At 39.7% G+C, this 14,460-nt stretch overlaps 1 protein-coding gene across 4 annotated transcripts in view; it reads left to right on the top strand.

Annotated features, from left to right (window-relative positions):
- STK32A (serine/threonine kinase 32A) overlaps positions 1-14,460 on the top strand; it is a 179,237-nt gene that overhangs the window by 126,565 nt on the left and 38,212 nt on the right. For all 4 annotated transcript variants that reach the window (XM_055285743.2, XM_055285742.2, XM_055285741.2 and 1 more), the window contains exons 8-11: positions 63-160; positions 7,683-7,799; positions 10,179-10,304; positions 12,076-12,204. In XM_055285743.2, coding sequence (XP_055141718.1) covers positions 63-160; positions 7,683-7,799; positions 10,179-10,304; positions 12,076-12,204 — 470 coding nt within the window. The remainder of the gene's footprint in view (positions 1-62; positions 161-7,682; positions 7,800-10,178; positions 10,305-12,075; positions 12,205-14,460) is intronic.

Below are 14,460 nucleotides of genomic sequence, written 5' to 3'. Positions count from 1 at the left end.
TGAGAAAATATAATATTAATGTCTCAGGGAATCAAACTGGTTTAATTTTTCATGTTTTTCAGCACCTGAGATGTTCTGCTCCAGAAAAGGAGCAGGCTATTCCTTTGCTGTTGACTGGTGGTCCCTGGGAGTGACAGCATATGAACTGCTGAGAGGCCGGGTACTGTAGTAGCATTTCCTCTTTGGTTATTTTTCCAGCAAGTTCTATTTTAGAATGAAAGAATGTATTGTTTGCTAAGATCCAAGCGGTTCACTTGAAAGCTGAAATCAGCTATGCCATGTGATGTTGATAACACCCCTTGAGATTTCTGCACAGGTTAATTCATTTGTCCCGCATATGGGACCAACCATGTCAATTACCATTAAATTACACAGTTAAAAGTGAAGGAATAATATGGATATTATAAACTCCCAAAGAGGGGAAATCAATACACCTCACTGAATATCTTGTGTAAATATCTGTGTTTGCTTAAAGAAAGTCATTTTGCAGTCATAGTACAGGACTCTAATTCAGACATACCTCACCAAGGCTAGTGTGAATTATTAATACAACACAATTCATGCTCTGTCTTGTTGGATTTCTATCACTTGGCTCCTGGGTTCTGGGTTTGGTGACAAATTAGAGTCATTTCCTTTTAAAGGAAACATTTCTTAAACTAAGAAACTCTTTCCCAGAAAAAAGAGATGAAAAGAAAGCAAATACGCTGAAACATATTTTATACAATTTGTGCAAACTATTACATAATGGAAATACACTCCTAAGGTTATATCTCAGTCAGCTCTGCTTACCATAATAAAATACTACAGACAGGACGGCTTAAATAACAGACATTTATTTTCTTGGTTATGGAGGTTGGAAGTCTGAGATTAAGATGCCAGAATGGTTGGGTTATGGTGAAGTCTCTTTTTGGCTTGCAGACAGCAGCCTTTTTTCTGGTCCTCACATGGCAGAGAGAGATCTTTGTCTTCTTATAAGTCTACTAATCCCATCATGAGGGACCTACCCCCATAAACTAAGCTAACGCTTATTCCCCCTCAGAGGCTCCATTTCCAAATACCATCATATTGAGGGTTAAGGCTTCAACATCTGAATTTTGAGTGGGACACAAACATTCAGTCCATGACATTCTATCCTTGACCCCTCCAATATTTATGTCCTTCTCATATGCAAAATACATATATTCAACAGTCCCAAAAGTCTTAACTTATTCCCATATCAACTCTAAAGTCTAAAGTCCAAAATCTCATCTAAACATCATAGAAATTGTGTAAGGGTGAGACTCGAGGTATGATTCATCCTAAGGCAAAATTTCTCCTCAGCTATGAACCTATAAAAGCAGACAAGTGGCCAGGCACTGGCTCATGCCTGTAATCCCAACACTTTAAGAGGCAGGAGGCAGGAGGATTCCTTGAGCCCAGGAGTGTGAGACCAGCCTGGGCAACATGGGAGACCCTGTGTCTAAAAAACCTTTTTTTTTTTAATTAGCCAGGCATAGTGGGGCAAGCCTGTGGTCCCAGCTACTCAGGTGGTTGAGGTGGGAGAATCACTTGAGCCCAGGAGGTAGAGGCTGTAGTGAGCCATGATCGTGCCACTGCACTCCAGCCTGAGCTACAGAGTGAGACCCCATCATTAAGCAAAACAAAACAAAACAAAACAAAACAAAAACAAGCAAGTTATGTGCTTCCAAAATACAATGGTACCATAGCTGTGGGATAGACAATCCCATTCCAACATTTCAAAAGAGAAATGGGAAAGAAGGAAGGGGCATCAACTCCTAAACAACTCCAGAACATATCAAAGCAAATTCTATTATATCTTAAAACTCGAGAATAATCTTCTTTGAGTTGTTGGTTTGCCCTCTAGATCTACATGGGCATGGGAGCATCACTCTCATGGCTGGGGATGGGGAGAGGGGACTTGCTTAAGTGGCTCTCTACAAAGGCACTACCCACATGGCTCTCTTCGAAGGCTCTGTCTACATAGCTCTGTTGGGTGGTGGTCCTGCCCTTCGAAACAGAGGTGGAGACAACCCCACTCCCCAAGCCAGTGCACTCTGGACCTGTAGAGGGAATTGCAGCCCTGATGATCTGTGAATCGCCCTCATGATCATTCTTCCTTTACTTGAAGGATAGCACATGTTCACAGCTGGATAGCATTACGGTCCCAGCCTGTAAAATCCAAGAAGTCTGACAGCCTTTCCTCATAAATTCAAACTGGCAGCATCTGCCAGTATAATCCCATCTTTATTTCTGGCTTCTGTTGAGATAACTAATTAAGTTCATGAGCTATGCCCTCAATGTCTATCAATTGGTTGTTCAGCTACACTCTAGTGTTCTCTTCAGAACAGCTTGCTCATTTTCTGCAATATGGATAGAAATCTTCAATTTCTGGTTGCTTTTTGCTTAACTATTTTTTCTTCAATTCAAACATTCCCTTTCACATTTTACTATAAGCAGACAGGAGGAACCAAGTTACTCCTTCAAAGTTTTGCTTAGAAATCTCCTCGGCTGGCCTGGCGCAGTGGCTCATGCCTATAATCCCAGCTAGAAGGCTGAGGCGGGCGGATCACCTGAGGTCAGGAATTCGAGAGTAACCTGATCAACGTGGAGAAACCCCATCTCTACTAAAAATACAAAATTAGCTGGGCATGCTGGTGGATGCCTGTAATCCCGGCTACTCGGGAGGCTGAGGCAGGAGAATCACTTGAACCTGGGAGGCAGATGTTGCAATGAGCTGAGATCACACCATTGTACTCCAGCCTGGGCAATGAAAGCGAAACTCTGTCTCAAAAAAAAAAAAAAAAAAAAAAAAAAAAAAAAAAAATCTCCTCAGCTAAATATCTCATTTCATCACTCACAATTTCTACCTTCTGCAAAATAGTAGAACACAGTCCAGACAAGCTCCTTGCCACTTTAAAACAAGAATCACCTTTCCTCCAGTTTCCAATAACACGTTCCTCATTTCTGTCAGACCTCACCAGAATCACCCTTAATATCCGTATTTCTAGTGCATACATCCACAGTCTTCCAGCTCAATAACTAGTTCAAAAATCACTTCCACATTTTAAGGCATTTGTTCCAGCAGCAACCCAATTCTCAATACCAAAATTTTAGTCTGCAATATCTGCCTTAACAAAATACCACAGAATGGGTGGCTTAGCCAACGGAAATTTATTTTCTCAGTTACGGAGGCTAGAATTCTGAGATGAAGGTGCCATCATGGTTGGGTTCTGGTGAGGGCTTTCTTCCTGACTTGCAGACAGCTTCTTTCTTGCCCTCACATGACGGAGAGAGAGATAATCTCTTTCTTTTCTTTTTATAATAAAGCCACTAATCCTATCCTGAGGGCTCCACACTTATGACCTAATCTAACCCTAATTACCTCCCAAGGGCTTCATCTCCAAATACCATCATATTGAAGGTTAGGGATTAAATTTAGAAATTTTGGGGGCATACATTCAGTCCATAACAGGTTGTATACTCTCAAGGTCCCAGTGATGGATGCAATCAGTGATTCCTCTAAGACCAAAGAGTTGAAGACCTGACTTTAGGAGCTTGTTTATCCCACAGAACTAAGGAATTGGGTATCTCAAGTCATCATCCAGATACCGCAGCTCTCCTCTCCTAACTTTTTGGAGTCATTCTTTCTGCTGCTGTCAATAGCCCTCTTCTTTGGTCCCACAACACACCATCACGATTTCTGCATTAAAAATGCCATCTCCCAAGTAATTGACCTATTCACATTAAGAACAGTTGTTAGAAGTTGGGGTTATTTCATGATGGTCCAATGGCTTTATCTTGCTCAGGAAATCAAAGATGAGTGTTTCTAAAGCAAAAAAAAGGAGGATCTCATAATTGTATCTGTTTCATTCACTCTACAGGGTCCATTTTACACCCAAACATTCATTAGTTCGTTGTTCGTACTCCTGCCTTTCCTGAGGAAATCATTGTAGCACTATTTCTTAAGCATATTCAAATTTGGATAAGTTAGTCAAATTAATGTGAAAGGACCACCCTTGTAAGCCAAATGTGTAAGTCCTACATAGGAAGCCTCAGGTCTTACCTGCTTTTATCTCCTGATGGGCTTTTTTCAAGTTTCTAAATAAATCCAGTGAAGAAGTAGATATGCTACTCATGATTATATAGGAAAACAGAGAAGAGAATCATATACTTACTTAAAAGTAGAAACATGTCTGCTCTTTCCCACTTCACCCTTAATTTTTTCTCCCCAGCCAATTTACTCAGCTTCTGTGGCTGTGCTTCTGTGTTAGCCCCTTGCTAGCTGCTTCTAGGGTTCAGAGCAATTGTGCTCAGGCTGGTCTTAAACTCCTGGGCTCAAGCACTCCACCTGCCTTGGCCCTGCAAAGTGGTGGGATTACAGGCGTGAGCAGCCTCACCTGGTCACAGTATTTAACTTTTAATAGGTATATAATACATGGTTATTTTCACTCGCGTCCGTGTGAAGAGACCACCAAACAAGCTTTGTGTGAGCAACAAGGCTATTTCACCTGGGTGCAGGCAGGCTGAGTCCGAAAAGAGAGTCAGCGAAGGGAGATAGGGATGGGGCCCTTTTATAAGATTTGGGTAGGTAAAGGAAAAAGGGGGGTTGTTCTCTGGTGGGCAGGGGTGAGGATCACAAGGTGCTCAGCAGGGGAGCTTCTGAGCCAGGATGAGCCAGGAGAAGGAATTTCACAAGGTAATGTCATCAGTTAAGGCAGGAACCGGCCATTTTCACTTCTTTTGTGGTGTAATGTCATCTGTTAAGGCAGGAACTGGCCATCTGGATGTGAGGTGCAGGTCACGGGGGATATGATGGCTTAGCTTGGCCTCAGAGGCCTGACAGTTATTGAATGAATGGAGGAACAAATCACTACAAATCACTTAGACACCTTCTAGGAAAAAATGACCAACTAGGCTACCTGCAATTATGTTTCAAAGTATAGCTTATCTGAAGAAAAGCAAGTAACATTTAATTATGAGCATCAATGCAACTCAACCACAGAGGAAGGGTGCTAAACAATTTCCTCCATATGTACAAATTTTTATTTACAGAAAAGTATGTCTTAATGAGAAAATATGCTTGAAAACATTCTCATCATTTCTGAGTTTGGTTTCAGTCTTAATCAATGTGTCCCTTAACTATTAATCTGCTTTGTCATCTCTCTAACTCCCTGCTATCTCATTGCCATTGCAAAGGTCCACGTCTTTTATAGTTTCATATTATCCAAAAGTGTTAACTTAGGATAGATGTATACATAGTCTTGTACTCATTGTACATGCTTAGCTGCAATTCTTTTGCCTTTGCACTTCTGAAATACAATTATATTCACAACACATCATTTGTTCCCATATAACATTTCACCTTTCCCACTTTATTCTCTATATGCTCACAGTTAGTTTAGATGCTGCCTTAGGCTTGTTTGATATCTACTGTGATTGCATACTGTAATTCTTCTCTATACCATGTATCCCGTTTATTTGTGTGTGTGTGTATACAGTCTATATAATAAATTTACATGCTTCCTTAAGTAGACTCTAGGCCCCACCAACATAGAAACCATATGTGTCTTGTTCTTCATTGTACCCTCAATGCCTAAGAAAGGTGCTGGAACATGGTAGGCATTCAATAAATAATTGGTAAATAAATAAATATACAATTCTGGTAGTTGATTAATTCAAGTTAATTTTAAAATTTAGAATTGTAAAAGTAAATTAATGAGTAAGATAAAGACAATGTAATTATTTTTTAGTAAACCAACATGTCTTGGAGATTTTAAAAATTAAATTCGGTCATATGGCCTTGTAAAGTAACTAGAAAAAAACGTATACACTTAAACCAGCTGCTCATGGCATTCATCAGTTAATTCATTTGTTTATAAAATCATTTTATTTTCTAGGTGGCCCAGAAACAGTAGGTTGAGAAGCAGCAATGAATTAAAATCAAGAAGAAACATAGAAAAAAGAAAAAAACACATGTGCATACACATATAAGCCTAGAAGCTTGAGTATACTAAGCCTAATCTGATTCTTCGTGATAAACTTGGTCTGAATCATATGAGTGACCTAACCTTTTGGCTACTAAATTATCAATAAACATTGATAATGGTGATAAAGCATCTAGCACTCCTTTATTGATATTGAGTTAATGAGTTATTTCTACTATATAATTACCAAGACATATGATTTAGCTATGGTCCTTTATTTAGTGTTGAGGGGGAAAATATGGCAGTTGTTTTTAGACCTTACTTAAAAAGAAAAAAAAGTTTGAATTAATCTCCCTTTCAAGGGTCACCTCCTGGCACTTCATGGTTCCATGAATAACTGACACTGACTTGCCGTGTGTAAAATTAAGCCTTTCTTCCCATCACTTTTCTTGAGGACTCATTTTGCTGTTCACTATTCATTCACATTTACATAGGCCCATTTTTACCTTTGTGTCAATAACAATAAAAATCTCTCTCATATTGTGTCTAATACTATTAGCCACTCACTGTTGAGAAATTTACACATATTATCTCCTTTAATTTTTCCAGCAATCTCATGAGATAGCTCATTTTACAGATGAAGTAACAAGCTCAGAAACTGAGTGGAGAAGTTTAACACCAAATCCTTTTAACCTCAAACACTTGATTATTTTATATTACCTCTTAACACTGATTTACTACAGGGAAAAACTTAAACCCTTTCCTTTCCCCCAATTTAGGTCATTCATCAACAGTCATTTATTAAACATCTTAAAGGGGCCAGGCATGTGATCAATGTGTATATCCATATTAACTGTGCTGTGGCTAGTTAATCGAATATGGAAATTTTGTTCATTAAATAAACATGTATTGTGCACCTACTGAATGCTCGGTCTCATGAACAAGAATGTATAATCTCTGGCTTTGAGCTCTGAGTAGCTTACAGTTCACATAAGAGACATGAAATTTCAGTGTTGGCGAGTCCCCTACAAAATAATATAGATAAAGCCTGTCCTCTAGTGTAAAGCTGTGAAAACTACAGCTCATCCACAGTTTTCTTTTGTTTAATTTATTTTCTTTTTAAATTACTTTTCTTCAAAGTTAAAACTGTAGAAGAACCTGGTTCTTCCCCCCACAAAATTTTTTTAAAAGCTTCTGCCTCATCACAAAATTCTCCACCCTGCCATACTCTGTGGAACCAGAGACTCATAGCATTTGTGGGACTGGAGTTGATGTTTTCTGAGCAGTTTTCTGTCCTGAGCTTCCTCATTATGTTGCAGTGAAAGGGATGGTATGGTAAAATTCTGGATTTCCTTGCAATCAGCCCTTACATAATAATTTTTTAGACTTCCATTTATTGAGGACTTGTCCAGTATTTCGTGTTAATACTTACATAATACCTTATAAAACAATTTCAAATCAGCATCTCAGAGGCTGATTCAGCCCACTTGAATGTTTTGTTTGGCTCAGTGGAGTATTCAACTTTAAAATTTATGATATTTTACAAGCAACCATAAGTTTCTAGCAGCTCTTTAAGAAAAAGTAGGGGGTCTATCAACACAGGACCACCTACACATGTGGCAAAGCAAGAGTCAGCTGGACAGGGTTAGAAATTGATATAGGTATTTTATTGGTTGAAAGTTTAGCTTGGAAACATTTGGAAAATTTTTTTCTTTCGTCTTATACAAATGAAGACTTTTACTTCTTTTCTCCCTTAAGAGACCATATCATATTCGCTCCAGTACTTCCAGCAAGGAAATTGTACACATGTTTGAGACGACTGTCGTAACTTACCCTTCTGCCTGGTCACAGGAAATGGTGTCACTTCTTAAAAAGGTAAGAAGGAAGACTGCATGTCCAAAGGAAGTAACAAAAGGAAGCAGGCTCTCTGGTTTAAGTTTAGAAGTTAGTATACAATATTGGGGACAGTCATGATAATATACATTTCTAGAGTGTATTTTCTAGCTGTTAGCTTTCAAATACATGGCTTCATTAAGTCAACTCAGAGTCCCCTTGGATGTCCCAAAGCCATCTTAAACTCAAAGGACTTCTTTATCTTTGTCTTTCCTGAATTTCTTCTCAGGAAATTCTCTCAGTGACTGGCTTCTCTATCCAAATCCACTTATGCCAGGCAGAAACCAGGACTCATTTGTCATTTACATATTCAATTCATCACCAGGTTCTGAAATTTTATATTTTATATATTAAAATATTTCACTTCTCTCTGTCCTCACTACTATTTCCCTGACCCAAGTGCCATCATTCTAGCCTTTTAACAGGTTTGTCCACATACACTTTTACCACTCCATTCTATTCCCCACTCAGCCCCACAGTGGTCTGTTAAAGGAGAGTCCAGGATATTTTCCTTGTTCTTAGAATAAAGATTAAAATAATTTTATGGTACAAAAGTTCAAAATACCTCTCAAGCCTTGTTTTGAACTTTTGGACTTTTGTCCCCCCTTTGACTACACATAAACTGCTTTGGCCTTTTTCTTCTTCTTTTCTTTCTTTTCCCCTTCTTCACTTTTACATACCAGTCTTCCTCTCACCACAGGGCCTTTGCACATGCCAGTACCTATTCCTGGAACAGTGCCTCACTCCTAGTTCCTCCAGTTCCTCCTTGAAAGCAGTACTACTCAATATGGTTCACTGGTTCTAGTCCATGAATTTTTTCTCCAGGTCTATTATAAGTAAAAAACTTGAGAGAAGCATTTAGAAACTTTTATAGCAACTGGACAGTGCTGTAGCATCTAAACACATGATCAGTGGACTTGTCTTATTGAAGAGGGTCCAAGCTTGTTTGACAGTTGTTGAACTCAAGTCACAAGGTGTCTATGTGGGGTGCTGCATGCTGGCAATGCATAGGAAGACCACATACTGATTTCAGTGGATTGGAAATTGAAACAGACAAAAACAAACAAAAATAACTGATCCTTCTACATAGTTTGGGAAGCACAGCTTTAGCTCTTAGCTCAAATATCACCTTCTTGGTATAAGTTCACATAACACTATTTTTCCTTCATAGCATTTTTCAGTTTAAAATTATGCCCAGCATTTGTGTGATCCTTGATTACTCACCATTTTCCTCTTAGCTTCATGAGGGTAGGGACCATGTCTGACGTGTGTACCATGGTATTCCCAGCATCTAACAGAGCCTGAGAAGTGAAATTTGACAAGTATTCAAATAAATGAGGTCCACAGCTTTCATCAGATTTTCAAGGTACCCATGTTCATCAAACAGATGAAGAACAGTTATAGCAGGAGGTCAAAAGCGTACGTTGAGTGATGATATAAAATAAGAATGAGGGGCCCAAGAGGAATGGGCTTGGCTTTTTTTTTTTTTTTTGAGGAGAAAATTGCACCAGTTGTGGCTGGCAATGGAAAATAGCTTTAGTGGCTAAGGAGTCATCATTTGTGTCTCTTGTTTTTGGAGTCAAGTTCAGTATTTTGGAATAGGGACATTGCATCAGTAATGTCAAAGACATAGAATGGGGAATCATTTTCCATAAGCAAATTCTGCTTAGTTCCAAGACAGCCCTGCTTCACTCCACAAATTACACCCTGAGGTTGCATGGTTGTCATCTTTAGAAGCATTCTCAAGTGGGACCGACAATGCCTATTTAAGCCACACAATTGGTGTGACGTTGGCTCAGGAATGGTTAAGGGGGAAAAAATCTTTTATCTCAATCAGTAAAATCTAGAACTATAACAGTTACTTTAGTTACACCTTATCTATGCCACCCCCACTGTATTTTAATTAGTTGTAAAAACAGCTAAAATTCTTAGTAGGAAATGAGTTTCACTTGTGAAAATATATCAACATTTGTCACCATAGGTTTTCTGCTAGGCACTTTGTATAAATAGCCTCCCACTAATCCTGATTGCAATCTTATGAAATACATTATTACCCCTTTTTTTAAGCACATGGGTAAACTAAGATTTAGAGAACAAATTTGCCCTTAGTAAGTAGAGCAGTCAAGAATCAAAGATATATTTGTCTTAGTTGGACAAGCCATTTTTACTCATCACATTGCAGAATCCTACATACTGTTCATTCTAATAATGTATGATCTACATTGTTTATGGGATTAGGGATGGGGGACACTGTCTTTTTTCCTTCAGTCCTACACTTGAAAACATTTAGAGGCAATTTGTATGATTTTTTTTTGTCCTCCTATCCTTTCTTATGGCCTTGATGTTTGTATTTTATTGCAGCTACTTGAACCTAATCCAGACCAACGATTTTCTCAGTTGTCTGATGTCCAGAACTTCCCATATATGAATGATATAAACTGGGATGCAGTTTTTCAGAAGAGGCTCATTCCAGGTTTCATTCCTAATGTAAGTCAATCCTAACAAACCCATAATAACCCCCATTCAGTGCCACATTACCCTGTGTGCCAGATTCACACATTGTCTCATTAGATAATCACACCAGTATTGTTAAGAGAGCCCCAATTCCCATTTTACAGATGAGAGAATTGAGATATGCACAGGGTAAGTTTGTCACCAAAGGTCACAAAGCTAGCAAGTAGTCAAGGTGGGATTCTAATCCAGGTATATTTGCAACTGAAGTTCTAGCTTGTAACCACTTTTTATGGTATGTTTTTATTGAAAAGAAGTCCTAGTTCTACAAATAGTCATTCTCATGAATCTGTTGTTTTTTTTTTTAAGTTTTCTTTGATTCTAAAGATGCAGAAGTTTGCGTCCCTAGACGATCTGAGTCGAAGAATTGAAAATTGTTGGAGTTGGAGTGAGGAATTTATTTCACCATTTGCCCCTCATCCTTTGTTTGCTCTATCTCGGGGATTTATATTTGTAAGGACTGATAACCAAAGACACATAATTCCCATTGGATGGATACCCAAACCAGTGGACTTCTGTGGTCTACTGCATTATGCTGATAAGAGCCAGAGTCCAGAAGCTTAGGCCAAAGATCCCAAGTGAGGCCTCTAGCACCTTCTCTCTGCCTAGAACTGAAATTATATGTTATAAGAGGCTTCTGAAGGGCCTGTATAACCAATTCAGTTTTCTGTTTTGGCTGTTCGTGGCAGCTCAGGCCTGCAATCTCAGCACTTTAGGAGGCCAAGGCAGGAGGATCAAGGGTTCAAGATCAGCCTTGGCAACATGGCAAGACCGTGTCTCTACAAAAAAAGAAGAAAAAAATTAGCCAGGTGTGGTGGTACTTGTGTGTAGTCTCAGCTACCTAGGAGGCTGAGGTAGAAAGATCACTTAAGCCCAGGAGTCTGAGGCTGCATGAGCAGTGATTGTGCCACAGCACTCTAGCCTGGGTAACAGAGTGAGACCCTATCTCAAAAAACAAACAAAAAAATCATTCTTAAGCCCAAGTGAGGCAATTGCTGTGGGAATGTGAGAGTGTGATCCTTCATGTACACACAGTAGGAGGCATGCTCCAATGAGAGGGTAAGGAGAACATACAAAGTGAGAAGAAGAAGAAAGCAGGGTGGTGGAACTGTACATTATGGAGCAACAGGAGGGTAGGTCTGAGTTCTTACCTCTCTGCTTTGCGGGGTCCAGCAGGGGCAACTTGTACCATAATTAACACATGACGCAATGAAGGTCTAGGCACCCCCAACTCTTGTTTCCCCCTCCTTCTATGTGTTGCGTCCCTGCAATTAGCCATCAACGCTGGCTCAAAAGAAGTTCTACGTTATGCTTCTCTGGCTTTAGTGTGAATCGGAATCATCTAGGAAGCTTATTAAAGTGCAAGTTCTTGGACCTCACATTCTGAAATCCTGATTTGGGAAGTCTGGTTGGAGAAGTGGGAAGCTGAGCAAGCAACTTAGGTGATTCTGAGCTACATGATTATTAGAACACACTTTGGGAAACATAACCCAAAAGCTTCCACTTTAGAAAACTAATTGTAAGTTGGCTTTTGTTTTTACTCACTGAGGCCTAATTGAGAGTTTAGAAAAATAAACGAAGAATATGAAAACGAAGCCAGCAATAAATAACATAAAACTTAGAGTGGGAATCCCAGAGTATTATTCATGGACTGCTCCATTAAGACTATTATTTTCCATATTAGATGTGGTGTGTTTTTCAGAATGATACAGTAATCTGAGGATTGAGCCAACTATCTTCCTTGCAGAAAGGCAGGCTGAATTGTGATCCTACCTTTGAACTCGAGGAAATGATTTTGGAGTCCAAACCTCTTCACAAGAAAAAAAAGCGTCTGGCAAAGAAGGAGAAGGATATGAGGAAATGCGATTCTTCTCAGGTAAGCAGGTCCCCACCAAACTCAGGGTCATGGGTATCCCTATGATGACTGCAATATCTTCGAGAGCTTCTACTGAGAGGTCATTTCAGCTTCCTGCTTTTGCTGCGTAGTGAAATAGGAGAAGTAGATCAGCCAGTCTTCTAAAAGGGCAGACCAGAGCTGCTCTGAGGATCCTAGCAGCAACGTTTTACTTGTAGGCTTTCCGTCTAGAGTTCTGCCATTAACTTGACTCAGTTATTTCTCTCTTCCAGTTCTCAATTCAAAATTTACAAATTTCCTGGGAGAGGAACTGTCATTGGCCAAGCTTAGGTCAGGGGATGATTCATAAAATTATGGTAAAGGGGCAGGTTTCAAAGTACACACATGGTTGTTTTGGACCTCACTCCTGCTTTGAGGAGTTTCTGGGAGCAGCCAACCCTAGAGATGATGTCTGTTCTTTGCCACAAGCAGAATTTTATGATATCAAGCCTCACAGATGAGTGTCTGTTCACAGGAATGATGGAATTCTAACATGGTGGAGCACTATTGCTGGATTTCAGACTGAGTTAAATTAACTTTGTAACTAAGTATATTATTCTCTGTCAGAGTCAGAGCTCAGATTTCAGTGAAGTAACTTGCAAAAACTCAGTAGGATTTTATACTCACATGTGGCTCTATGAATTATAATGATGATGAAGTAATAAACATTTACTTTGCCTCTAAAGGTCATCTATCTATCCACACGACCATTTCCGTTCCTCCATCTATCCATACCTCCCTCCATCCATTCATTTAGGCTACTTTTATTTAGTACCTATGATCTGCCAGGTCCTGCACTAAACACTGGAGTGAGAAATGATTGAGATATAATTTCTATACTCAGTGCTGTCCCTTTTCTCAAAGATTGTGTAGTCTTGTGGTAAAGATGGCTCTGCAAACAAATAAGTATCCTCCATCTCCTTAATTTCTCTAGTTGTCCGGGGCCACTATATATTTCAATGGACAATTAACCAACGTTCACATCTTGGTCCTGTTTGATCACAGAACTGGCCTCTCGTCAGATTCCCTTCAGGAAATGTTTTCTAGGACTCTCCAAGGAATGCTTAGCTGTGCTGCTAACCTGTCTTGCATATTGCTTGTCTCTGAACTGTCTTCTTTTTTTTTTTTTTTTTTTTTTTGAGACGGAGTCTCGCTCTGTCACCCAGGCTGGAGTGCAGTGGCGCAATCTCGGCTCACTGCAAGGTCCGCCTCCCAGGTTCATGCCATTCTCTTGCCTCAGCCTCCCCAGTAGCTGGCACTACAGGCACCCGCCACCATGCCCGGCTAATTTTTGTAGTTTTAGTAGAGACGGGGTTTCACCATGTTAGCCAGGATGGTCTCGATCTCCTGACCTCGTGATCCACCCGCCTCAGCCTCCCAAAGTGCTGGGATTACAGGCTTGAGCCACCACGCCCGGCCAGTGAACTGTCTTCTTCCCAATGGTCTGTTCTTCATGATCATGTCATAACCAACCCGTTTCTCCAGACTTGCTCCTTCCCCTGACCTAGCAGAACTCAGCTCAAGGTGGATACAGACCTCTCTGATAACACGACCTAACATGATAAAAACCAAGAGATCCTTTTTATTACAAGTTTTTAAAGTTTTAGAAATAACTGAGCAATTTGGGAATAATTTTTGACCATATCGACCATGCTCGACATGATCTGCCCATCCTTCCTGCCACATCCTTGTACTATCCCACTCTGACCCTCACTTAAAACCCTCCAACCTCACAGGCCCTGCAAGTGTCTCACTGTCAAGCACTGAGCCTTTTGTTCTTCAGGGCCTTTGCCCTTGCTCTTCCCTGTTCCTAGAATGCTCTTCCCTTGCATCTTCACATAGGGGGCTTCCTCTCATTCTTTATACCTTAAATGTCACCTTGTTATTTCTGTTGTTGAATTATAGGATGTTTTTTACATATTCTGGATATTGGACCCTTATCAGATATGTGAACTGCAAATAGTTTCTCCCTTACTCATTCTACAAAGCCAGCATTACCCTGATACCAAACTGGACAAAGACATCACAAAAAAATGATAATTACAAACTGACATCTCTTATGAATATAGATGCAAAAATCCTTAACATATTAGCAAGGTGTTCAGTTAGGCTTTTGACTTAAGGTGTTTCTTCTTTTTTAATATTAGTGTTTATAGCTGTGAAGTTCCTTCTGAGCACTGCCTTCACCCATCCCTTAAGTTTTGGGATGTTGTGTTTTGTTTTTAATTCATCTCTAAG

Source organism: Symphalangus syndactylus, chromosome 7 (genome assembly GCF_028878055.3).
Source record: "Symphalangus syndactylus isolate Jambi chromosome 7, NHGRI_mSymSyn1-v2.1_pri, whole genome shotgun sequence".
NCBI lineage: Eukaryota > Metazoa > Chordata > Mammalia > Primates > Hylobatidae > Symphalangus > Symphalangus syndactylus.
The sequence above is the reverse complement of the archived record's forward strand: the minus strand, read 5'-3'. Positions and strand labels throughout refer to the sequence as shown.